Source organism: Myxine glutinosa, chromosome 5 (genome assembly GCF_964187855.1).
Source record: "Myxine glutinosa chromosome 5, kmMyxGlut1.1, whole genome shotgun sequence".
NCBI lineage: Eukaryota > Metazoa > Chordata > Myxini > Myxiniformes > Myxinidae > Myxine > Myxine glutinosa.
In genome coordinates, this window is record NC_136265.1 from 107,574,065 (window position 1) to 107,601,038 (window position 26,974).

The following is a 26,974-nucleotide window of genomic DNA, read 5'->3' on the forward strand; positions in this document are numbered from 1 at the left end:
TCCAGAAGGCGAGTCAACCAACGACTGGTTCAAGCAGGCTATCGTGCCAGGCATCCCCTGAGAAAGCCACGCCTGACCAGACAACACAGCCAGCGCCGATTGCAGTGCGCCAGAGAGCACCGCCAATGGCAGCCAGGACACTGGAATCACGTGACCTTCAGTGACGAGTCTAGATTTCTGGTCTATCGTCAAAATGGCCGTGTCCGAGTGCGCAGACAAGTGCATGAAGCCTACAACAAAGATTGTATAGTGCCAAGAGTCCAAGCTGGAGGCGGTGGGGTGACCGTTTGGGCTGCTTTTCATGCAGGGGGAAAAACTGACCTGGTTGTTCTGAATGGAAACCTGAACCAGTTCAAGTACAGGGCCATTCTGGAAGAAACATTGCTTCCATTTGCTCGTGCAGCCTTTCGAGGAAACTTTGTCTTCCAAGATGACAATGCATGGCCTCGTCGTGCTCACATAATCCAACACTTTCTTGCTGACCGTGGTGTAGAGCATATGGAGTGGCCTGCCATGTCTCCGGATATGAATCCGATAGAGAACTTGTGGGCAGAATGAACGCGTCAAATCGACCACTTGGACCAGCAGCCTACCTCTGTGCGTGAATTCCAGCAGGCTATTGTCACTGCATGGCAAGAGATTCCTGTCCAAACCTTGGCAAATCTCGTGAACAGCGTGCCTCAACGTGTACGTGCTCTCCTGAATGCTCGTGAGGGTTACACGAAGTACTGAACTGTAATTTTACTGTCGGTAATCCCAGTCGTAATTTAACTTTTGTTTTTGTTAAAAAAAAATTTGGCTAATGTGCAAAATAAAGAGATACTTCTGGAAAACGCACAGAAGTTTAACACAGTACTGTCCATGAATTGAGTTCGATATCAGTTTACATCACTTTCAAGGATCAATTTATTTGCTTCGAAATGTCAAATGTGGTTTTTGTTTCTTTTAAAGGTCACATTAACAAAATCTGGAATAATTTCAACATAATTCCAATGAACTTTTGGTTCTAAGACATCTTGAAAAGTAAGTTCACCCCCACAAAAAAAATATTCCATATTAAATGCCAAGTCTGTATATCATGGCTGATAGTGAGTCCCAAAATTTTAATGACTGAACTTCCTCAAGAGGATTGCTAAGAAAGTAGATAGGAGGGTTTTCCAGACGGTTATTTTGGAGAGAGATTGTGTGTGTGAGAGAGATTTGTATGGATTGAAAGACACATTCCAAGTGTTTGACCATCTTGTGATTTTGTCAAGGAATGAAGAGCGTGGTCACGGCAGAGAGTGGAGTCATCAGTAAACAGATAAAGAGGGGTTTCCAGAGATTCATAAACATCATTGATGAAGATCAGGTAAAGGAGTAGATCCAGAACACTGTCCCGGGGTACTCCAGCCTTGATAGAGAAAAGAGATGAAAGGATTCCATTGAGAGCCGCACATTGCCTACGAGAGCAGAGGAAGTCAGGAACCCAAGTGTGGAGTTGGCCTTGGATTCCATAGGCAGACAGTTTGAAGATTAAGGTGGGATGTCAGACTGTATCGAAAGCTCAAGGTATGTCTGGAGAGACGGCCTTGATCTCATGTCTCATATTGATCCCACCAAACACCGATGGCCGCTTTTTGTCTGGGGAGTCAAAGAAACGAGGGATTGTCAAAGATAGAACTGCAATCAATATAGTAATCACCAGGACGAACCCCGATCTGAGGAAAGGGTGTGATAAAGACACCATACTGTAATCGCCAATAGTGTAATCACCTCTGTGAGAGGTGAGGAAACACTAGGTGAGGAAATACGAGGCGACGAAACACAAGGTGAGGAAACACAAGGTGAGGAATTTACGAGGTGAGGAAATGGTGGGATAAAGACAACATACTGTATTCATCAATATTGTAATCACCTCAATGCTGCAATCAATCGACAAGTGAAGGAAAAACAGGCACAACCGATTGGTCAGTGCCGCAACCAATTGACGAATGAATATTGCAGACAGCCACGCAAGCTACAACCACACAAGCTACAGCCATGCAAGCTACAACCACTCAAGCTACAACCACTCAAGCTACAGCCGCTCAAGCTAGAGCCGCTCAAGCTACAGCCATGCAAGCTACAGCCATGCAAGCTACAGCTACGCAAGCTACAGCCACACAAGCTACATCCACACAAGCGACAACTACTCAAGCTACAGCCACTCAAGCTACAGCCACACAAGATACAGCCACTCAAGCTACAGCCACGCAACCTACAGCCACGCAAGCTACAGCCACGCAAGCTACAGCCATGCAAGTTACATCCACGCAAGCTACAGCCACGCAAGCTACAGCCACGCAAGCTACAGGAACGCAAGCTACAGCCACGCAGGCTACAGCCACACAGGTTACATCCACACAAGCTACTGCCACGCAAGCTACAGCCACGCAAGCTACAGCCACACAAGCTACAACCACGCAAGCTACAGCCACAAAATTACATCCACACAAGCTACAGCCACGCCAGGCTACAGCCACAAAATTACATCCACGCAAGCTACTGCCATGCAAGCTACAGCAACGCAAGCTACCACCACTCAAGCTACAGCCACACAAGCTACAGCCATGCAAGCTACAGCCACACAAACTACAGCCACACAAGCTACTGCCATGCAAGCTACAGCCACGCAAGCTACAGCCACACAAGCTACAGCCACACAAGCTACTGCCACACAATCTACAGCCACACAAGCTACAGCCACACAAGCTATAGCCACACAAGCTACTGCCACGCAAGCTACAGCTGGGCAAGGTACAGCCACACAAGTATAGCCACGCAAGCTACAGCCACACAAGCTACACCTACACAAGCTACAACCACTCAATCTACAGCCACTCAAGCTACAGCCACACAAGCTACAGCCATGCAAGTTACAACCACTCAAGCTACAGCCACTCAAGCTACAGCCATGCAAGCTACAGCCATGCAAGCTACAACCACTCAAGCTACAGCCACTCAAGCTACAGCCACACAAGCTATAGCCACTCAAGCTACAGCCACGCAAGCTACAACCACTCAAGCTAGAGCCACACAAGCTGCAGCCACACAAGCTACATCCACACAAGCTACAGCCACACAAGCTACAGCCACACATGCTACAGCCACGCAAGCTACAGCCACGCAAGCTCTATGTAGATGAGTTTTCTCCATGTTCTCATAATAAAAGTTTGTTGGAAAGTTGATGAGAAAAGCTCAAATGGTAAAAAAGTTATGCCATGGACAGACACGCTGAAGCCCAAATGATGAATGGAGAAACATGGAAGGAATTAATTAAAAAGAACAAGCCTCACACGTTACGAAGCGGCAGACGAGATAGTAAGGCCTATTTACAGTCACGTGAAAAAGTAAGTACACCCCATGATGTAAAGTTTTGACTTTTTCAACATATTTCAACATACAGCTATTTGATCTTCATTTCAACAATATTGACAGATAAAGGTGATATAATATAACAAATATCATGAAACATTTACATTTTGTAGTCCATTGTATAATTTAAATAAACATAAATGCAAATTTCGCATGTGGAAAAGGTAAGTACACCCTTGGCTCTAATAGGTGGTATTGCCCACTTTGGCAGAAACAACCTCAAGTAGGCGTTTCTTATAACTGTCTACCAGTCTCTGACATCGACTGGGAGAAATTTTTGCCCGCTCCTCCATGCAGAATTCTTTCAGCTGTGCGATGTTTGAGGGGTTTCTTGCATGCACAGCTCGTTTCAAATCCCCCCACAACATCTCGATGGGATTTAGATCCGGGCTTTGACTTGGCCATTCCAGAACCCTTCATTTCTTTCTTTTCAGACATTCCTTGGTGGATTTACTGGTATGTTTAGGATCATTGTCATGTTGTAAGGTCCACCTTCGGTCGAGCTTCAACTCTCCGCCAGATGGCCTCATATTATCCTCAAGCACCCTCTGGTACAATGAAGAATTCATAGTGGATTATATGATGGTGAGCTGCCCAGGCCCTGATGCAGCAAAGCTGTCCCAAACCATAATATTTCCACCGCCATGCTTTACAGTTGGTATCAGGTTCTTGTGGTCAAATGCTGTCTTTGGTTTTCGCCAAACATGTCTTCTGGTACTGTGGCCAAATAGCTCTACCTTTGACTGATCTGTCCAGAGCACATTGGTCCAGAAGTGCTGGTCTTTGCCTAGGTGTTCATTGGCAAACTTTAGTCTTGCCCTGATGTTCTTTCTGGACAGCAAAGGTTTCCTCCTGACACATCTCCCATGTAGATCAAATTTGTGCAGCCTCTTTCTAATGGTAGACTCGTGCACTTTGACATCAACAGTGGCAAGAGCTACCTGTAGGTCCCGTGATGACATTCTGGGGTTCTTCGAGACTTCTTTCAGCATCTTATGATCTGCTCTTGGGTTGAACTTGCTGGGGCGGCCTTGCCTGAACAAGTTGGCAGTTGTTTGGAATCTTCTCCACTCATAGATTTTATCTTCCGGACAGTCGAATGATTGATTTCAAATTGTTTGGAGATCTTTTTAAATCCCTTCCCAGACTCGTAGGCATTTATAACCTTCTTTCTGAAGGCCTCAGAGGGCTCTTTTCATCTAGGTATGGTGACGCCGCACACTTCAACAACAAAGAGCAAATCAAACTAAATGTCTGAGGTTTAAATAAAACAGGTTCCTCCAAGATCCTCTCTAACGATGTTCTAATCATTTGCACCTGAGCTGGTGCACCTGATTCTAATTTTAGGTATTTGAAGTAGTGATAAATGTAGGGGTGTACTTACTTTTTCCACATGCGAAATTTGCATTTATGTTTATTTAAATTATACAATGGACTACAAAATGTAAATGTTTCATGATATTTGTTATATTATATCACCTTTATCTATCAATATTGTTGAAATGAAGATCAAATAGCTGTATGTTGAAATATGTTGAAAAAGTCAAAACTTTACATGGGGTGTACTTACTTTTTCACATGACTGTATACTTACTGTGACTTTGCCCTTTGACATTTCGACCCAATTATTAATTAGCCTCGTCCATATTCTCAGGTTAAAGTTTCGTTGAAAATGTTATGACAAAAGCTCAAATGGTAAAAAGGTTATGGCCTGGGTAATACACACACACACACGCACGCACGCACGCACACGCGCGCATGCACACACACACACACACACACACACACACACACACACACACACATGCACACAGATACACACACATACATACACACACACACACACACACACACACACACACACAGACACATGCGCATGTACACACAGACGCACGTGCACACACACGTGCACACACACATACACACACATACACATACACACACACACACACACACACACACACACACACACACACACACACACACACACACACACACACCTCTGATTTGATCCTGAAAACATACCTCTCCCCAAAAAACAAAATCAAAGCTATAAACCAACATGCAGTACCAGTGTTCCAGTTCAGCTGCGGAATAGCAAACTGGCTACAAGCAGATATCAAACAATACCGAAAATCTACCAGCCGCGTCGCCGGGCTTGTTTGATACTTTAGTTGAAGAGGACAGTACGACCTGGGTGGAGATACCAGTTAGCAAATGATGTAAGTATTAAATTATTTTGATGCACTCCAAGTCTCTAAGCTGTTTGTCACCATGGAAGTGAAGAGATTGCATTGAGACACTGGTTTATTCCACATGTTTTTAGTCAACAATGAACCAACCATACACCGCTTCAATCCACCAAATATGCAATCACGACAAAGGTCTTACAGTGTTACGATTATATTTACTATATTATTATCATTAACATTATTATTATTACGAAGACGATGTTACTGTATTTTTAAACCGAGGTGAATTCCGTCCTCTTGCGATAATTACAGTAGTACACCACTTCTCATTGAGTCAACAATGAACCAACCATACACCGCTTCAATCCAGTATCCTTGCAGTGACGAGAACAGGATTGCAGTGTTCCGATTATATTTACTAAGTCATTATTATTAACGTTATTATTATTATTACGAAAACAATACAACTGTATTAAGAACCCTGGGCGAATTTGTCTGAAGCGGCCTGAAGGTGAGCCATGAACTATGAAGGCATCAAGCCTAAGGCCTATACGTACTGTGTCGTTCGAAGACCCTAACGCCAATGCTTTCGATATTTGATGGTCATTTTAACAATCAGTTTGTTTGTTTTTCACACTGAATGAAAAACGTAAAGGTAGAGCATGGCGATTGTGATACATGACAGGTTCAACGATATGTCCGGCCTGAACGGCATAGGAATCAAAATGGCGGTGTGGGGAGTCAACCGTCATACCGCCGTAATGCCATCACATCACCCCTTTCATGTGACCAGATCCTCAGCTCTGATTGGTGTACGTTTGAGGGGACATACATACATAAAGACATACATACATACGGTCAGACAAACACTGTTCTAGACAACTTGGCTCTATGGGCTTTGCTGTAAAAACTAGATATCAAAACAAGGAAACTCCTCACTATCCACAACGTTCTACAAAAACCAGGGCATCCCACGAATGTACCTGCAGAGGAACGAAAATCAAGTGCACAGAGCGACGACTGTAGGATTAGGGTTTTCTGTAGGGTACTCTGGTACTCTGTAGTTAATTAGTGTACTCTGTAGTCAACTATCGGGATGTAAAAAACTCATGTCAGAGCACCTGTACACCCAAAGGTACAACAAGGTATGTAGAGTAATCCACTGGCACATCTGCAGAAATTTCAATATCCCAGTTCCAGAAAACTCGTGGAAACATGAACCAAAAGACATCATTGAAAACAAGGACATAATGCTCACGTATGACCTGATGATCCCATCCAGTGTGAACATAGAAAACAAAGCATTGTGACTGGATATTGTACTCAGGAACAAAAAGGAAAATACAGTATTGCTGATTGAGGTATCATTACCCAGCGATACTAAATAATGCGGAAATCAAGAAAATGACCAAATATCAGGACCTCAAGAATGAAGTGAAAAGATCCTAGAAACTGACGAGCACAGAAATTGTACCAGTGATTATTGGGGCCATGGGAATGATGAAGAAGAACCTTACAGAGATTTAAAAAAAACATCTCTGGGAACAATACCACAAACAAACTACAGTTGGAGGATGTACGGGGCTCGGTGACGATAGAGCCCTCGGAACCAAATTCTAAGAACAATAAAACTTCACAACTTAGCCCATTAATTGTAATCTTTTACCGAAACGGGGGTGGAAACTTCGAGACCTTTGAGGACTCTGTTACACCTTCTGAAACCCAAATTATGGATATATATTTTGTTGTATACAAGATCGAGGCACGTGAAAGAGCTAACATTAATCACACAAAAAGTCAAACCGACACATAAAACACAAAATAATGGGAGTGGTAGACAAGATGGGGAGAGGGGGAAGGACACAAACACAACATTTGAGACCAGGGACATCGAGAGAAATGTCGGAGGGAGAAGGATTGGGGGAGGTGGGAGAGGTATAAAACATATGAACACTGCAAGGACTTCCAGGAAAGAAGTTGGAATTTCAAAAAAAGTGTATCTGGGGTGAATTAGCGGGGGTAGAAAAGATCAAGGTTTTGGATGGGGGGAGATAAGAGATGGTGGTGAACAGCTGTTTTAAAGACCTGGAGGGAGGAGTGGGATTGAAGGGAGTGGGAGAGTTTGTTCCAGAGGCGGGAGAAAAGGGGAAATGAAAGAGTGAAGGTGAGCAGAGAGACTAGATCATAAGAGGGTTGCTGGCAGATCTTCTGCGGCCTGTAGGAATATTAGGGGGACAGAGCACAGAGAGAGTTGGGGGAGCAAGGCCGGAGAGGAGTTGGTAGAAGACAGAAAGACCACCAACCTGCCTGCGGTGAGTGAGTGAAAGGCCTTCGGAGTTAGCTTCGTCACAGGAGATTCCAATGATCCTGAAAGCTTTGGTTTCCACAGCGTGAAGCCGAGCTTGGTGTGAGGCAGGAGCACCGGCCCAGAGGGGGGAACAGTATTCTATTGAGCTGCGGATGAAAGCCTTGTATGTGGTGAGGAGCTCAGGTGTGCCAAGGAAGGACTTTGCACGACGGAGGATGCCCAGTCGGCGACTGGCTTTGGAGGCCAGCTTGGAAAGGTGGTTTTCCCAAGAAATATCATGGCAGATAGTGAGACCCAAAAGCTTGAGCGACAGAACTTCTTGGAGAGGATTGTTGAGAAAGTAGATGGGAGGGTTTTCCAGTCGGTCCTTTCGGAGAGACATAGTAAGAGTGTGAGATTTGTCAGGATTGAAAGAGATGTTCCACTTGTTTGACCAGTCTGTGATTTTGTCCAGGTCTGCAGAGAGTGATGAGGCTGCAGACTGCCGATCTGAGGGATGAGGAATGGAGCGGCAGATAGTGGAGTCATCAGCAAAGAGATAGAGAGGATTTTCCAGAGAGTCGGAGAGATCATTGATGAAGATCAGAAATAGCACAGGGCCCAGAACACTACCTTGGGGAACTCCAGCCAGAACACGAAGGGGAGATGAGAGAAATCCATTCAGGGCCACACATTGCCTACGACCAGAGATGAAGTTCGCAAGCTATGAGTGGAGATTTCCATGGATACCATAGGAGGAGAGTTTGGTGAGCAGAGCTGGGTGCCAGACCGTATCGAAGACACGTGATATGTCAAGGGAGACAGCTCTGATTTCCTGTTTGGCATTGAGGACCTCCATCCATTGTTGAGACAGCAGAAGCAACATGTCCAGAGTAGAATGACCTGGTCTGAATCCAAATTGATGATCAGAAATCAAGCCATTGGAGAAGAGGAAGGATTAAAGGAGATAACAACCAACGACACACACACGTACACATTTGATTGCAAAACCCCGTCTCCTAAGGTAATTATGTTTCTTGTCAATACCTTAAGTCTTGTGCAGTATTATTTATCCACCGGACTTGACTCGATCTGGTGTTCTGTTGGAGGTTCACAAAATTATTGATAGAGTCCAGAAATGGGTTTGCGCACCAGCATGCACGAGTACATGAGCGGCCGTGCCCACGATGAAGAGTAAGAAAGAATTGGAAATCAGGGAGTGACTTTGAAACATTCCTGGAATAGTATTTGCTCCCTTTTCTTATTATGACTTCCCTTTTTTATTACAGGTGAAACAACTCCGTGGAAGCAATGGCCAAGTGGATCATCCAGAAAATACAAAGTTCCCCCTCCTAAACCTACACGGAATCCAAACACCCAACTAACCAGGTCCTTCGACAAATTCTCTAGTGCACTCGCTATGGCCTCACACATTACCTCGACAACCCGAGCAGCTGTGGAGGCAGTGGATTCGAGTGAAGATGACGAGGAACCAGTGTACATCGAGATGGTTGGTGAACCAGACAGCGAGGATGAAACCGAGGAGTACTGCATTCCTCCACCTGGTGAGTCCGAATACGAAGAAATGAAGTATTACTTGCCATTTCGTCCACTTAAGGGAAATCGCCAAACATCTGGGCTGCAGGGAAACAGATACCAAGTGCACGGCCGCACCATTCCACCACCTTTCCCAGACATACTCTCGCACAAGCCACCATTGCTCTCCTTGCCAGCTGAGGCAACTGCTGTTGAAAACGGACAATGTATGCAAAATACAACCACGACGCAAGAGCATGAGGTCCGACCACGACCACCTTCAGCCCCTGCCGATTGCCCCGGAACTCGAAAGCCGCTACCGTTTTCACTGGGCACCGCTTTCAATGAAAGGTCCAGGCCTTTCCTGGTTGGAGCAATATCCTCACCGTTGTACCGTTGCCGTGATGATCTTGCTCTCGCGTCTCCGAGTCACTTGAGCCGCATCGGAGATGCTCACGGCATGCGGGGCTTGGAGGTGGCAGGCCACGTGCCACCTCCTTGGTTGACCCCACATGTGAGGCGTTCTAAGCCCATCAGCAGGCTCAACAACAATGTTCCGTGTATCTGGAGGAATGAAAACCCATTGTTAAAGGTATGTAGACACCGTTTGAACAATAATGAGAAGCAGGTGGGATAATTTTAAGGATACTTTGAGGACATTTATTTGTTTCTTTCTCTCAAGGGGATGGAGGGTGGTGAGGCGTGATGTCCCCCTTGTTGACAATTGATGGCCCCGTGGTGTTAAAACTGGAAATTGGTGACCACTGCTGCTCGGGTTCTGCCTAATAAGTATCGTTTAGGAAAAATATGATGAGGCAAAGCAGGAGAGCTGTGGATAATTTTAATCACACCACAAACAACCTTGAGATGGTTGTAGTTTCCCTTTGCCAATGACCGAGATTTATGTGTTTGCCACAGGATTGTCGTGGATCTGATCTGACGCCATGTTGTTGGGCAATAAACCATGGAATGGCAACTCTTCAGCAAAACGATATTGCATGCATGAAGAACAGGCCTCTTTTCACCAATTTACCTCAGCAACCTCCGGCATACGCTGAGGCTCACCACCCTCCACCCTACCGACAGCCGCATCTCCAAAGCACTACCAGCGTCATGAGGACAAGCTCTGAATCGAGGCCTTCTCGGCTTTTGCAGTCTGGTCTGGCAAACATTGGAAAAACAGCCAGTGCTGATGGACCTAGCAAAGCATCACTAGCAGGGATGCCAGGCCCGAGGTTTGCGGAATCTCGATGCAAGTCTCATTGCAACCCCGACAACACCGAGTCTCCAACATCTCATGCCAACGAAGCTTGTCAAGGGGCTTCTCCACAGTATAGTGTCCCTTTGCGTCTCCAGGCTCTGTCGCAGGGTGCACTGGCGAGCCTGACGGCAGCCTTGGAGCGACGAGGCAGCCGCTCGCATCGAGTGACGGCTGAAAAAGCGCCGGCAGGTTCTCCATGGGCAGGTGACCACCTCACATGCCTGCTGGGGGCGATGCGAGTGGAGTCACGCTCAGTGCAAGCAAGTAATTATGGACGTCTGGGAAAAGGTAGGAGTTGTTTATTATTTTTCTTACATGTTATTTTATTTATTTACTTATTTATTAATTTATTTATTTATTTATTTGCTTCATTTCATTTCTCACTTATTTACTTACTTATTCTTTGCAATGTTGCCAAACATTCCCTGCTTTATTATCCAGATCATATCACCATAAGCATAATATGTAGATGTATATTTCTTCAAATAACTATATCTAGATGAAGTCTAAACAATTCAATATTCGGCATTGGCTCACGTGTCCGAAAAACCTGCTCTGCTGCTCCTGCACTTCCTCTTTCTACTCTTTTCACCTCGTCATTCACCCGAGGTAATCTTTCATCTGTTGGGAAATCAGACAACATCACAGCATTGAATAATAAATGTGCAAAAACCGATCCCCTCAACTACAGACCAATTAGCTTACATCCAATCATCAGCAAGGACGTGGAATCCATCATCACAGTTGATATAAAATAATTCCTTTTCTCCAACAACTTATCGATCATCAATTCAGATGCAGACCTGGTCACTCTACCTTGGCGATGCTGCTTCTACTCTCCCAACAATGGATGGAGGCCCTCAATATCAGATATGAGATCAGGGCCGTCTCTCTTGACATATCTCGAGCCTTTGATACAGTCTGGCATTCCGCATTACTCTCCTCTGCCGATGGAATACAAGGCCAACTCCACTCTTGGATTACTGACTTCTTCTACTCTCATAGCCAATGTGTGGCTCTCAACGGAACCCTTTCATCTCCTCTCTTTCTGGAGAGTACCCCAATGCACTGTTCTGGGCCTAGTCCTATTGCTAATCTTCATCAATGATCTTTATGAAAATCTGAAAAATCTCCTTTTTATCTATTTGCTGATGACTCTACTCTCTGTTGTGACATCCCTCATCCTCCAGATAGCCATACACCAGCCTCTTCCCTCTCCTCACACCTTGACAAAATCACAAACTGGTCAAACACCTGTAACATGTCTTTCAATCCTGACAAATGTCACACTCTCACTATCTCTCTCCAAAAGGACCATCTGACAAATCCCCCGATCTACTTTCCTAACAATCCTCTTGAGGAAGTTCAGTCACTCAAACTCATGGGTCTCACTATCAGCCATGATCTTTCTTGACAAACTTTCAGCATCCAAATATTGCACCAACTGGACATCCTCCATCGGACATCATACAAAGTCCTTCCTCTGCACACCTGAACTCCTATCTACCTACATGGATTTCATCCACAACTTGATGGAGTATTGCTGTCTCCTCTGGGCTCGCTCCCCTGACTCACACCTTGCTTCGCTTGGCTTCATGGAAACAAAGACCTTCATGATTATTGGACTCTCCCGCAATGAAGCTGAGTCTGTTGCCCTACCACTTCGTCATTGCAGGTGGATCGATGGTCTCTCTGTCTTCTACCGCCTCCTTTCTGGTCATGCACTCTCTGCTCTTTCCGTGCTTTATCCCACCACACCCCACAGGTTTCTACAGGGCACACGTGGTCCACCATCAAGCCCCTCCTAGTGAAACTACCTAAATCCAGGATCACTGCTCACCTCATCCAATCAATTTTTCCTCTTTTTCCCACCTAGTCAGGTTTGTTATGTAATTTCGTTCTTTTTTTGTGGAGATTAGCAAAACTATACATTTTTGGAAAGCTGATAGCACCAGGAATCCGAAAAACCATGTTTCCATTTGCGCAAATTTTTCTTTGGCGGCCATATTGGATTTTCAAAATGGCCACCATCGGAAACCTATTTTTCGCGATATCTCAACATCCGAACCACCTAGAGTGCTGATTCCAACACCTATACCCACATTTTTGGGGATGAGGAATCACATGAAGCTATCTAAAATAATCTACACCTACCCTGGGATACCAGGTGGCAGCCTACAGCGGATTTTCAAGATGGCCACTTTCAGGAAACATGTTTTTTTCTGAATATGTATACCACATTGAGTGATGTTTCGCTACATTGTGGCACACGGATCATAATTATGAAACCACATCCCTCATATATCCTAAACAGGTGATTTATGTATTCAAGAGGTAAGTATATAGAGATGAGGCTATACAATCCATAATTATACATGTAATAATTACTTTTATTTGAACATAGAATATTTCCCATAGATGAAATTTTATCTTTGTCAACATTCATCAACATTTTGTCCTCATAGGTTTTCAAATGTCCTCATCACTGTCGTCAGAGCAGAGAACAGGTTGACAGTCATCGTCGTTTTCACATTCGGAGCTGCACAAACACAAGTCTGTGCATGCCAAGTCATTGGCACGGCACGAACACCGTCTCGATGAGCAGTCTCCTTTGCACTGACATCTGACCATCCCAAGTATTGCTTTCGGTGCTGGTGGTACATCTGTCATTAGTGGTTTCAATTCCCCATCGTTGTCCTTGAAGTAGCCATGTTGCTGTGGATCCAGGAACACTTGATGTGCGATAGTAGCCTGAGCCCATACCCTTGCCTGAAGATGTACACGATCAACATGCTGATTTAGAGCCCCTAGCGTTGGAGGTAACTTGTGACTTTCAGTCATGTGTTTACAGAAGAGGTACCAGCGCAACTCCGGAATGCTGTTGATACATATTCCCTTTGGTACGTACACTGCACATACAAATCTTGCCAAGTTGGACATCTGATCTGCGGTCACATCTGCAGCATCACCGAGCATTCTCATGGCCTGTATCACGTCACTATCGGCTCTGACGAAAGCTTCAAACCATGTTGTTTTGCCTATTCGCGAAAACCGTCCAGTATTGTCTGCTCCTGTGAATGTGTGGAATGCTGGCAATGCCTTGGCCTTTTCGACGCCAAGATTGTTCCAGATTGGTTGTACTTGCACAAGGCCCGACACAAGGGAGACAGCAGTGTTTTTGAGCAGAACATCATAGTTAGCTATGACCAAGACCAGGACATCCGTATCAGGAGAGAAGAAGGTAAGCTGTTCTGCGTTGGGATTGCGGCGAGTTGCCAGCACTGCTTGGTGAATCATCAGAGTGTCTGCCTCCTCATTAGTGTCTGCCTTTATAGATAATATTCAGATCGTCTACTTCACTTTCTATCATGGCAGACTGAACCATATCGGATTCGCATGCATCTGGGGAGTAAAGAACAGAAGGTTTTCTCCTGTCCTTTTGCCTAACAGACGTTACGTGTGGTAGTTCTAGAAGAATTCTCTCCTTGAGCCAGTGTCTACTATATGCAGGGAAGTGGTGCGCCAATGCATCTGTGCCACCAAGCAAGTTGATGTATGTTGTTTCAATATGTGCCATGGATAAGTATTGTTTATTCTGAGTTTGACAGTCGACAAGGCTAATCAACTCAATCAAACATGATGTTTGAAACGGATGACCTCTCTCTGTTGTTCCCTTGTTATCCTTGGTACGTAACACATGGAATACATTTGTTGTCCAACATGACTTGTGGTATTGAACATCGATTGCATGTGCATCAGTGGGTGAGATGGATGTGTTTAACCTAGTTTGCAGGGTGAGATTTCCAGACAGCTCCACAGCATCGTGTAATGCTTTCCCACCGTTTTCTGTTCTCAATGTGTACAATTTTTGCTCGTTATCTTCCTGGCAGAAAAAGCAATGTTCCTTAATGAATGGAGCTGTTGCAGAACGTGTAAACGGACTGGTGGTGGAAGTTGATGGTTCGTCCAGTTCTGTGCTTTTTCGCTTTTGTCCACGTTTTTTCTCTGTGTAGGAGCCGGCTGAAATGTGATATTGATGGCGGTCTTTGGCACGTTGTACCTTCTCTTTGTTGGTTGCATTTGAATAACAGATACGATGCCAAACTGCATTATTGAATTGCAGACTTTCACTTGTTTCATCCTTTAAGCGACTGTGAATTTTAACATATTTTCCATCATGGTAGGCTGCTCTATCATTAAGGGTTTGTAGCAAGTGTTCAAACGAGTCCGGTTTGGGCTGCTGGACAAGCGTTCCATATTTTGCTGAAGCGGTTTGACAAATTATGCAGTGCTGCCACTGTGTGGGCTGAGTCGTAAGTTCACTCATCTTCTCTCAAGACCTGCAAATATATAAAACGACAACAGGTAAGTAATTGTGAGCTTCATGAGGTTTATTTTAAATGAACTATTAGGTCTGATATAATGACTTTCCATGTACATGAACTGAACATGTTGAAATGATCCCATTTATGACTATGACTGTACTGAGGCGAAACATCACTCAATGTGGTATACATATTCAGAAAAAAACATGTTTCCTGAAAGTGGCCATCTTGAAAATCCGCTGTAGGCTGCCACCTGGTATCCCAGGGTAGGTGTAGATTATTTTAGATGGCTTCATGTGATCCCTGATCCCCAAAAATGTGGGTATAGGTGTTGGAATCAGCACTCTAGGTGGTTCGGATGTTGAGATATCGCGAAAAATAGGTTTCCGATGGTGGCCATTTTGAAAATCCAATATGGCCGCCAAAGAAAAATTTGCGCAAATGGAGACATGGTTTTTCGGATTCCTGGTGCTATAAGCTTTCCAAAAATGTATAGGTTTGCTAATCTCCACAAAAAAAGAACGAAATTATAAATCTGAACATAATGAACCTGACTAACCTGTGAAATCAACTTTCACTTCCTCTTCGATCACATTCTTCCCTCCAGATCTTCATTCAACAACCATGATCTTCTCCACCCCAGTAAACCTCACACTCGTCCCCTCCCTCATCCCCAAGCCCATCTCCTTCCAAATTTCCAGTTTTTCTCTCCTGAGAGTTTCCTTCTGTATCCATCTTGTCCACCCTATGTGTACTCTCCTCTATCCCTTTTTACTCCCCACACCCATTATGTGTCCAAGTTTCCCTCTAGTTTGTCCTTCAACCCTGCAGTTTGTGTCTCCTCCACTCTTATACTGTTCCTTTTGTTTTGTTGTGCCCTGATCCGTTCAGTGTACTCGCTCTTCCACGAGCCTTGACTGTACAGGTATACAAAAAAATAAATAAACAATATCGGTGATGAAAATCAGGAAGACTAACTTCTTCTTCCTCTTCTTTTTGGTGGGAGATGGTGGAGGGGTGGATGTGCAGTGGTCGTTGGTATTGTTAGCGAGGGTTTTTGAGCCCTTCAGATGTGAATGGCAAGGTGGTGGCGATATTAGCCAGCACATCTAGCGAGGTGAGATCGGTCACCAGCAGGCCAACACAGGTGTTTGATTCACCACTCACATTGCACGTGTCCATATGCTGGTAGCTCAGCAGAGATGGTGTTACAGATTTGTACGACGGCTGTTTCTTCTGCTTAATCTTGGGGATGGCATCCTCTCTCAATCGTGGTGGAAAACCACAAGATATAGCCATCTATGTTGTTGTTGTTGTTGTTGTTGTTGTTTGTTAACAGTTCTCTGTAAAATGTCCTGAACACAGAACCAAACATTTTGTCGGCCCGATCCACATTCGGGTATTTTGGACAAACCTTGTCCAATTTCTGCCAACCCTCGGATATTGGTGTAGCATGAAACCATCTTGGTTTTAATTACAACAACCACCATGGATGCATCAAACCGGCATATTTGTGGAAAATCGAAAATATGGTAAAATTATACCTCGATGTAACCCCATAGACAACGCAGAAGTGGTGGACGCCTTCCAGGTGTGTCGAAATAGATAATCGTGAGGAAGAAGAAGAAGAAGTAGAAGAAGAAGATTTCGATCTTTGTAAGGCCTTATACGACTCCAGGGGTCTGATGCAATCTGCAAACCTGCCAACTCGTAGGTCTGATAACAGCACAAGATCGACTAATGGCTCACTTTTAGTCCAATCTCTCCTGTCCCTCTTCTGTCCCTCAATGGACTCTTCTGATAACTTTCTTGTCAAAGCCCATTCTCTGGTTACTGTAAGGGAGCGAAGTCAATGATGCAGAATACTGTCCACAACACACCAGATCCATACCATACTGTCCATAACACACAAGGTCCAAAGCATACTGTCAACTAGAACTGCACTCAGTGGAGAGCATACCTCCGCCTGGTGGCCATATCGCACAATGGTGAAGAATCACTTAAAAAATTAAATAATTCTCATATCCGAATCCAAATTCAGATCTTCACCAAAATCTAATCGCTTCTTCCTTGTCACACACAAAACCTGTCCAACAAGTTTCGTCCAAATCCATCCATAACTTTTTGAGATACCCTGCTATGTATCGTTTTTGGCCCGATCTCCCAATGGTGAAGATTTATTTTAAAAATTAAACAATTCCCATATCCGAATCCATATTCGGATCTTCACCAAAATCGAATTTCTTTGTCCTTGTCCGACACCCAAACGGTCCACCAAGTTTCGTCCAAATCCGTCCACAATCTTTTGAGATATTCTGCTCTGTATCGTTTTTGGCCCTATCTCCCAATGGTGAAAATCACTTAAAAAATTAAATAATTCTCATATCCGAATCCAAATTCAGATCTTCACCAAAATCTAATCGCTTCTTCCTTGTCACACACAAAACCTGTCCATCAAGTTTCGTCCAAATCCATCCATAACTTTTTGAGATACCCTGCTATGTATCGTTTTTTGCCCTACCTCCCAATGATGAAGATTTATTTTAAAAATTAAACAATTCCCATATCCGAATCCATATTCAGATCTTCACCAAAATCGAATCTCTTTGTCCTTGTCTGACACCCAACCGGTCCACCAAGTTTTGTCCGAATCCGTCCACAATCTTTTGAGATATCCTGCTAAGTATCGTTTTTGGCCCTGTCTCCCAATGGTGAAGAATCACTTAAGAAAGTCTAGTAACCGGATCCAAATCTGGATCTTCACCAAAATCTAATCATTTCTTCCTTGTGACATACGCTACATCTCTGCCAAAGTTTGTCCGAATCCGTGCACAACCTTTTGAGATATTTTGTTCACAAACAGACAGACAAACAGACATAACCTCTATCCACCTTTGGTGGCAGAGGTAATGACACACAAGGTCCATAAAACACAAGGGCCATAACATACTGTTAGGTTTGTGGGGGGTAAACAATGAAATACCTTGGCCAATATAGAATCGTATAAATTAGCATGCCCCGAGTATCGCGAAGAAGAAGAACCCACCTCGATGTAGCTAAGTAGGGACTCTGTATGGAATAAGATCGTATATGTGTCTCCATATGAGGGGTGGAGCTATGCGAATTAGGTAGGGCTTAAGGATAACCCCCAGTGTGTAATTGCCCCTGTGATCTTCCCTCCGTCTTTATTAAAATTAAAAGCCCGCCAAACAACAACTATAACAAATGGACTCATTCGCTCACTACGCCGCTTGGTTCGGCAAACCAGGCACATTAGCTGACCGTGCCGACCAAGTTCCGCCTCACGACCGCCGACGTCATCCGAACATTCCCGAACAGAGACAAGACTCCGTTCCCGACAACTCGTAACGAGTAGGCCGCGCCCCGGCCTTCGTGATTGGTTGAGGCACGATGGGATGATTAATAGCGCTCCGTGATTGCACAGAGTGTGACGTCAGCGTGGAACATTCGAGAGCTGAAGGGGGAAATATGCGGTCGCGCCATCTTGCTCACTCTGTTGATCTGGGTCGCGCATGAGGGACGGTCGCTTCGCTGTCGCTCCGTTGTCTTGGAAGCGGTTGGCTCGGCGGCATGTGGTCTTTGGTTTGTGTGTGCTGGTGTGTTATGGACCACACACGGTCCATAACACACCACGTCCACAACATACTGCCCATAATACACAAGGTCCATAACACACAAGGTCCATAACACACACACAAGGTCCATAACACAGCACGTCCATAAAATACTGCCCATATAGCACATGGTCCATAACACAGAAGGTCCATAACACACAAGGTCCATAACACACAAGGTCCATAACACACAAGATCCATAACACACAAGGTCCATAACACACAAGGTCCATAATACACAAGGTCCATAACACACAAGGTCCATAACACAGCACGTCCATAAAATACTGCCCATAATACACAGGGTCCATAACACACAAGGTCCATAACACACAAGGTCCATAACACACACACAAGGTCCATAACACAGCACATCCATAAAATACTGCCCATAATACACATGGTCCATAACACACAAGGTCCATAACACACAAGGTCCATAACACACAAGGTCCATAACACACACACACAAGGTCCATAACACAGCACGTCCATAAAATACTGCCCATAATACACATGGTCCATAACACACATGGTCCATAACACACAAGGTCCATAACACACAAGGTCCATAACACACAAGGTCCATAACACACAAGGTCCATAACACACAATATCCATAACACGCAAGGTCCATAACACACAAGGTCCATAATACACAAGGTCCATAATACACACGGTCCATAACACACCACGTCCACAACATACTGCCCATAATACACAAGGTCCATAACACACAAGGTCCATAACACACACACAAGGTCCATAACACAGCACGTCCATAAAATACTGCCCATAATACACAAGGTCCATAACACACACGGTCCATAACACACCACGTCCACAACATACTGCCCATAATACACAAGGTCCATAACACACACACAAGGTCCATAACACAGCACGTCCATAAAATACTGCCCATAATACACAAGGTCCATAACACACAAGGTCCATAACACACAAGATCCATAACACACAAGGTCCATAACACAGCACGTCCATAAAATACTGCCCATAATACACATGGTCCATAACACACAAGGTCCATAACACACAAGGTCCATAACACACAAGGTCCATAACACACAATATCCATAACATACTGTCCATAACACACAAGGCACATCATATGCAGCGCAGTTTGTGCATTCAGGTTTGGTGTTGCCATTATGTGATTCTGGCTATCTGAAACTGTCTCCAGAGTTCTATTTTTGTCCTGAAGGAGATGACGACGTATTGGAACTCAGTGGCAGTTGTGGCATAAGGACTACCTGTATTTTTTTTTTTAACATTGAGCAATAGATGGTTGGACGCACTATACATATTGACAGAATGAAGAGAAGGTCAATCGGATGGAAGGACTGACCTAGGAATAGTAGAAAAGCTCATAAGGCAACATAGATCTCGTAGAGTCGACGTATGATGAAGCTGCACCAACACCAATGTAAGAGGCCATGCTGAAAAGTAATGCCTGCTCTTCTTTTTATCCACGACAGGTGAAGATGTTCAAATGAAACAAAGACAGATACTAAAGTCAATCTTTATTCCATCACTAGTAAAAAGCCCTTCAAAAATGACGGGTTGGAACAGTTTATTTGATGCCGCATCCGCGTGAGCGGCAACGTCTGAATCACATTGCACCAATTTCACCTTTTCCTGCACCTTGTATTTATTATTATTTACAAAAACGCTTCTGTACACCTTGAGGCTTGGTTTGCAAGTCACCATCTACAATTCGTACAGTATAGCGACCCATGGGTCCCCCAAAGCTCGAGACCAGCAACATAATCTCCTTGCCCCAGCCGGTGACGTAACCGGCGGACAAACCGCGGCGCCGAGGTTATAATTGCTTGCACCTGTCGGTCACATGACCACCAAAGCGTGCCTCGCCTGAGAGGCGTGGCTTTGGTTCTGACATATGCTTTTTGGCTTGGATTATATGTATGCGAACCCGATAAACGGGCTTTCAGAGTTCCCGAGTTGATTATACATCAAACATCTTCTCGGACGAGTTTGTGTCTTGTCCGTCACTTCGTCCGTCTCAAGCAGGAGCACTGCTCCTTCACTGGTGACCCCGAGCTTACGACACGTGGTGGACACGGCAGTGTCCCTCAAATTGCCCACTTTCTGGGAAGCACATGCCGCCGTCTGGTTCGCTCAGGCGGACTCCCAGTTCGCCCTGCGTGGCATTACGGAGGACACCACTAAATACCATTACGTGGTCGCCGCGCTCGGCTCCGTGACCGCCGCCCGCTGCCTGAGCCTCCTCCAGAGCCCGCCCGCTGATGGCAAGTACGACGCCATCAAGGCACTTATTCTGGGCGCTTTCGCCCTCTCCCCGGCTGAACGCGCACGACGCCTGCTCGACCTTCCTGAGCTCGGCGATACGCGCCCGTCCGAACGTATGGACTACATGCTCGCGTTGCTCGGCGAGCACCCCTCGGATTTCCTTTTCCGAGAGCTTTTTCTCTGCCAGCTCCCGGCCCAGGTACGGGTCGCCCTGGCAAGCACGACCATCGCGAACCCCCGCGACCTCGCCAGGGAGGCCGCCAAGATCTATTCGGCAAGCCAGCTCATCGGAGCGGTGAGCCAGCTCGTCGGGGTGGCTGCCGGGAGCCCGCCTGCCGCCCAGTCGGCACCCGCGGCGCAGTTTCCCACCTACCCGCCCGACGCCCGCAACGCAGCTTCCTTCCCGGAGGCCGCCGGGCCGGCGCGACTGGCAGCGGCGACGCCGCGTCGCCCAGTCCCGACGCGTCGACCGGAGCCCCCGCCAGACCCGGCCTGGTGTTATTTCCACGCCAGGTTCGGGCGGCGGGCCGGATCATGTCGACCCCCGTGCACGTTCGGCAAGTCGGGAAATGGTCGGGCCGGCGCTCACTACCAGCCATGAGCGCCGGCCGTTCCGGAAGCCTGCTATTCATCGTGGACCAAGCGTCGGGGCGGCGTTTTCTCTGCGACACCGGCGCTCAGCTGAGCGTCATTCCCGCTTCGGCAGAGGACAGGCGGGCCGCCATTTGCGGCCCCGCCTTAATCGCAGCCAACGGCTCCGCCATCCGCACCTTCGGCCCACGCACCGCCGCCCTCCGCTTCGGCAGCCAGCTCTTTCGCTGGGAGTTCGTGACGGCGGACGTCCCCATGGCTTTGCTCGGTTCCGATTTCCTTTGCGCCCATGGGCTGCTGGTCGACGTTAAATGCCGGCGTCTCGTCAACGCCGAAACTTTCAGCTCACTGGCGTGTGCCTTGAGCCGTTCCGCGCCCACCGAGCTTTCCTGCGTCCTCCCGTTGGCAGACGACTTCGCGCATCTCCTCGCAGAGTTCCCGGCCCTCACGCGACCGACGTTTTCGGCCGTCGCGGTGCGTCACGGCATCGAGCATCATATTCCCACTACGGGCCCGCCGGTGTACGCCCGAGCTCGCCATCTCGACCCAGCCAAACTCGCCGTCGCCAAGGCCGAGTTCGCCGTGCTGGAGTGTCTCGGCATCGTGCGGCGCTCCGACAGCGCCTGGGCCTCGCCGCTGCACATCGTCCCGAAGCCGGGGGGTGGATGGCGGCCAAGCGGCGACTACCGCCGCGTCAATGACGCCACTACCCCCGACAGGTACCCCATCCCGCACATCCAGGATTTTTCCGCCCGGTTGGCGGGGTGGACCATTTTTTCAAAAGTGGACCTGATTCGGGGGTACCACCAGGTGCCCGTCCGCCTGGCCGACATCCCGAAGACGGCCGTTATTACACCCTTCGGCCTCTTCGAATTCCTCCGGATGCCCTTCGGCCTCAAAAACGCGGCACAGGCATACCAGCGCCTGATGGACGGCGTGCTGCGCAACTTGCCATTCCTCTTTACCTACCTGGACGACATCCTCGTCGCCAGCACGTCCAGAGCCGAGCACCTCCTCCACCTCCGGACGCTGTTTGGCCGCCTCAGCGAGCACGGCTTGATCGTCAACCCGGCCAAATGTCACTTTGGTGCGGCGACGATCGACTTTTTGGGCCACCGCATCACCCGGAACGGCGCCGTGCCGCTACCGGCCAAAGTCGAGGCCATCGCCGCTTTCCCGCGCCCCCGCTCCGTCAAGGCGCTGCAGGAGTTCCTCGGGATGGTGAACTTTTATCACCGCTTCGTGCCCCGAGCTGCACAACTCATGCGGCCCTTGTACACCGCCCTCCGCGGCCAGCCGGCGAAGCGCGACGTCGTCTGGTCCACGGACATGGACGCTGCTTTCACCGGCGCGAAACGGGCCCTCGCCAACGCCACGCTGCTGGCCCACCCGGTACCCCATGCTCCCATCGCCCTCACCACAGACGCCTCCGACTACGCCGTGGGCGTGGTTCATGAACAATGGGTAAACGGGGCCTGGCAGCCGCTCGTGTTCTTCAGCCGGCAACTCCTGCCCAACGAGTTGAAGTACAGCACTTTCGACCGCGAGCTCCTCGGGCTGTACCTGGCCGTCCGCAATTTTCGCCACCTCCTAGAGGGCCGCCCGTTCACGGCGTTTGTCGACCACAAGCCATTGATTTTCGCCATGGCCAAGGTCAGGGAGCCGTGGTCGGCCCGCTAGCAGCGCCACCTCTCCGCCGTGTCGGAATACACCACGGACATCCGGCACGTCACCGGAAAGGACAATGCCGTGGCCGACTGCCTTTCTCGAGCCGGCGCCAACGCCGTCCACCTCGGCGTCGATTTCGCCCTGATGGCGACGGACCAGGCCACCGACGGAACGGTGCAGGTGCTCCGGGTGGTGGACACGGGCCTCCGCTTGGCTGACGTCCCCTTCGCGGACACGGTCCTGCTTTGTGACGTCTCCCAAGGCCGACCTCGCCCCGTTGTGCCGGTCACCTGGCGACGTCGCATTTTTGCTTCGCTCCACAGCCTCTCTCACCCGGGCCGGAAGGCGTCCCAGAGGCTGGTGTCGGCACGTTTCGTCTGGCACGGGTTGCGACGGGATGTCCATGACTGGGCCAACGCCTGCACACCCTGCCAGTGGGCCAAGGTCCACCGTCACACCCAGGCTCCGCTGGCTCCTTTCACCGTGCCCGAGCGACGTTTCGACCACGTCCACGTGGACCTGGTGGGTCCCCTTCCCCCATCGCAGGGGTTCACCCACCTGCTTACCATGGTGGACAGGACCACCAGGTGGCCGGAGGCGGTGCCCCTCGCCTCCACCACCACCGCCGACGTGGCCCAGGCGTTCATTGCCACCTGGGTCGCCCGTTTCGGCGCACCGGCGGACATCTCGTCGGACCGCGGCCCACAGTTCACGTCCGAAATGTGGGGCGCGGTCGCCCGCACGTTGGGCGTTACCCTGCACCGCACCACGGCCTACCACCCCCAGGCCAACGGGTTGTGCGAGCAGTTACACCGCTCCATGAAGGCCGCACTCATGGCCGGCCTCCAGGACGACGGCTGGGCCGACCGGCTCCCGTAGGTCCTTTTCGGCCTCCGCACGGCTCCAAAGGAGGACCTCCAGGCATCCACCGCCGAGCTGGTGTACGGCCAGGCCCTCCGCATCCCGGGCGAGTTCGTGCCCGACGTCACCAGCCCCTGGTCCGCCGCGCGCCAGCGCACGGTCTTCCAGGAGGCCGCCCAACGTTTCGCCCCGGTGCCCACGTCCCGCCACGGCGACCCCCAATCCTACGTCCCCCCAGCACTCCGCACGGCGGAGTACGTTTTTGTGCGCCACGACGCACACCGGGGGCCGCTCCGGCCACCATACGACGGACCCTTCCGGGTCCTACGACGGGACAACAAGTCCTTCGTCGTCAGCATTGGCGGCCGGGCGGACCGGATTTCGGTGGACCGCCTCAAGCCGACCCACATGGACGTCGGCCAGCCGCCACGGCTGGCTCTCCCACCGCGGCACGGCCGCCCCCCGTCCACTGCACCCCCCGTCCACTGCACCCCCCACCCACCACCACACCGGACCCCCCCCTCCCCACCACACCGGACCCCCCCCCCCCGCGACCAGCCAGGGGTCGTTTCGGTCGGGTCATCCAGACCCCCCTCAGGTTGACCTTCCTGGACCAAGTCGATTCTGGGGGTGTGTGTGTAGGGACCCATGGGTCCCCCAAAGCTCGAGACCAGCAACATAATCCCCTTGCCCCAGCCGGTGACGTAACCGGCAGACAAACCGCGGCGCCGAGGTTATAATTGCTTGCACCTGTCGGTCACATGACCACCAACGTGCCTCGCCTGAGAGGCGTGGCTTTGGTTCTGACGTATGCTTTTTGGCTTGGATTATATGTATGCGAACCCGATAAACGGGCTTTCAGAGTTCCCGAGTTGATTATACATTAAACATCTTCTCGGACGAGTTTGTGTCTTGTCCGTCACTTCGTCCGTCTCAAGCAGGAGCACTGCTCCTTCAACAGTATGTAAGAGACATAATTACTCTTATTTTGGGTTCAGGGTCTTTTGGGTCCTCTGGGTCATTTGGATCTTTCGGATGCTCACTGCTCAGGGTATTTTGGGTCCTCTGGGTCATTTGGATGCTCACTGCTCAGGGTCTTTTGGGTCCTCTGGGTCATTTGGATCTTTCAGATGCTCACTGCTCAGGGTCTTTTGGGTCCTCTGGGTCATTTGGATCTTTCGGATGCTCACTGCTCAGGGTCTTTTGGGTCCTCTGGGTCATTTGGATGCTCACTGCTCAGGGTATTTTGGGTCCTCTGGGTCATTTGGATGCTCACTGCTCAGGGTCCTTTGGGTCCTCTGGGTCATTTGGATCTTTCGGATGCTCACTGCTCAGGGTCTTTTGGGTCCTCTGGGTCATTTGGATGCTCACTGCTCAGGGTATTTTGGGTCCTCTGGGTCATTTGGATGCTCACTGCTCAGGGTCTTTTGGGTCCTCTGGGTCATTTGGATGCTCACTGCTCAGGGTCTTTTGGGTCCTCTGGGTCATTTGGATCTTTAGGATGCTCACTGCTCACGGTCGTTTTGGGTCCTCTGGGTCATTTGGATGCTCACTGCTAAGGGTATTTTGCGTCCTCAGGATCATTTGGGTCGTCGGGGTTTTCAGAGTCTTGTATGTTTTTGGTCTTCAGGGTCTTCAGGGTCCTCATGATCTTTTGAGTCATTTGAGTCTTTTGGGTCCTCTGGATCTTTTGGGTCCTCGGGTCTTTGGCCCTCTGGGTTTTTGTGGTATTTAAGGGTCTTTGGTGGTATTTTGGGCCTTAGGAGTAATTTGGGTCTTTGGTGTAATTTGGGTATTTGGGGTCCACTGGGTCCTCAGGGTCTTTTGGGTCTTTTTGGGTTTTGGTCTGCTGGACACAAAATTTTCACTATAGGAGCGTCTCCTCCTGTAGAATATTTTAATGATAATTATGACGTCAAAAAAATTCTTAATCCGCCTCTGAATACATGTGTTCGTATAGCAACATGTGTCGTGGACCAGGAAATCCACATTGAATGACAACTACTCAATTACACAACAAGGCCTTTAACTGCCCCATGTCAGGATTAATAGCAACTAGGGCATTGCCCGTACTATATCTATATCTAAAATTATATCCCCCCCCTCTATTTACATGAAATGGTTTGGTCCAAAGCGAACGGCTTGCGAGTACGGTGACAATCCCCCCCCTCTATTTACATGCAATGGTTTGGTCCAAAGCGAACGGCTTCCGGAGTTTGGTAAAGAAATCGCCATCGCGTGCACAAACGCGCAGGAAAGCGAATGAATCGCAAATTCGGTTTTATTAGTTTTAAAACATAGTTTAACGCCAACATAGTTTGCAAACGTGAAATAAATGAATACGCTCTCAAATGTGCCGTCCGAGGCAGAGTGTGTCCTCCACGTTCGGCACACGCGATCGTTCGCTGCTCTCTGATTGGTTGAATCGTTTTTTGGACATAGCTCGGTAAGTAATTGTCCGATTAATATGAAACCTTGAAAAGGCACATCCTCGGGTCCCCAGCAATATACCTGGCAAGTTAAAAGTATATCGGACCCGTGGTTGTCGAGAAACAGCGGTCACAGACAAACAGACGTACAAACGTACAGACGTACAGAGATTACTGGAATTATAGATAGATAAGATGAAGAGTTCCCCGATAAGGAACTTCAACACTGGAGGAGGTCATGGAGGCTGACATGTTGTGGTACAATGGTTACCAACCTCCGGTTGGTTATCCATGCTCTATCCTTTTAAAATGCCAAAATGTGGTTAAACTGCCAAAATCAAGACTCTCTGCTCACCTTCACTCCTTCATTCCTCTTTTCTCCCGCCTCTGGAACAAACTCCCTCACTCCTCCCCCCAGATCTTTAAAACAGCTGTTCACCACCATCTCTTATCTTCCCCCATCCAAAACCTTGATCTTTTCGATCCCCGCCAATTCACTCC

General features: G+C 48.2%; 1 protein-coding gene across 1 annotated transcript in view; it reads left to right on the plus strand.

Moving 5' to 3' along the window:
- Nucleotides 1-26,974, plus strand: part of LOC137428428 (uncharacterized) — a 154,852-nt gene that overhangs the window by 76,308 nt on the left and 51,570 nt on the right. Inside the window, exons 5-6 of the mRNA XM_078778503.1 lie at nt 9,165-10,003; nt 10,330-10,960. Coding sequence (XP_078634629.1) covers nt 9,165-10,003; nt 10,330-10,960 — 1,470 coding nt within the window. The remainder of the gene's footprint in view (nt 1-9,164; nt 10,004-10,329; nt 10,961-26,974) is intronic.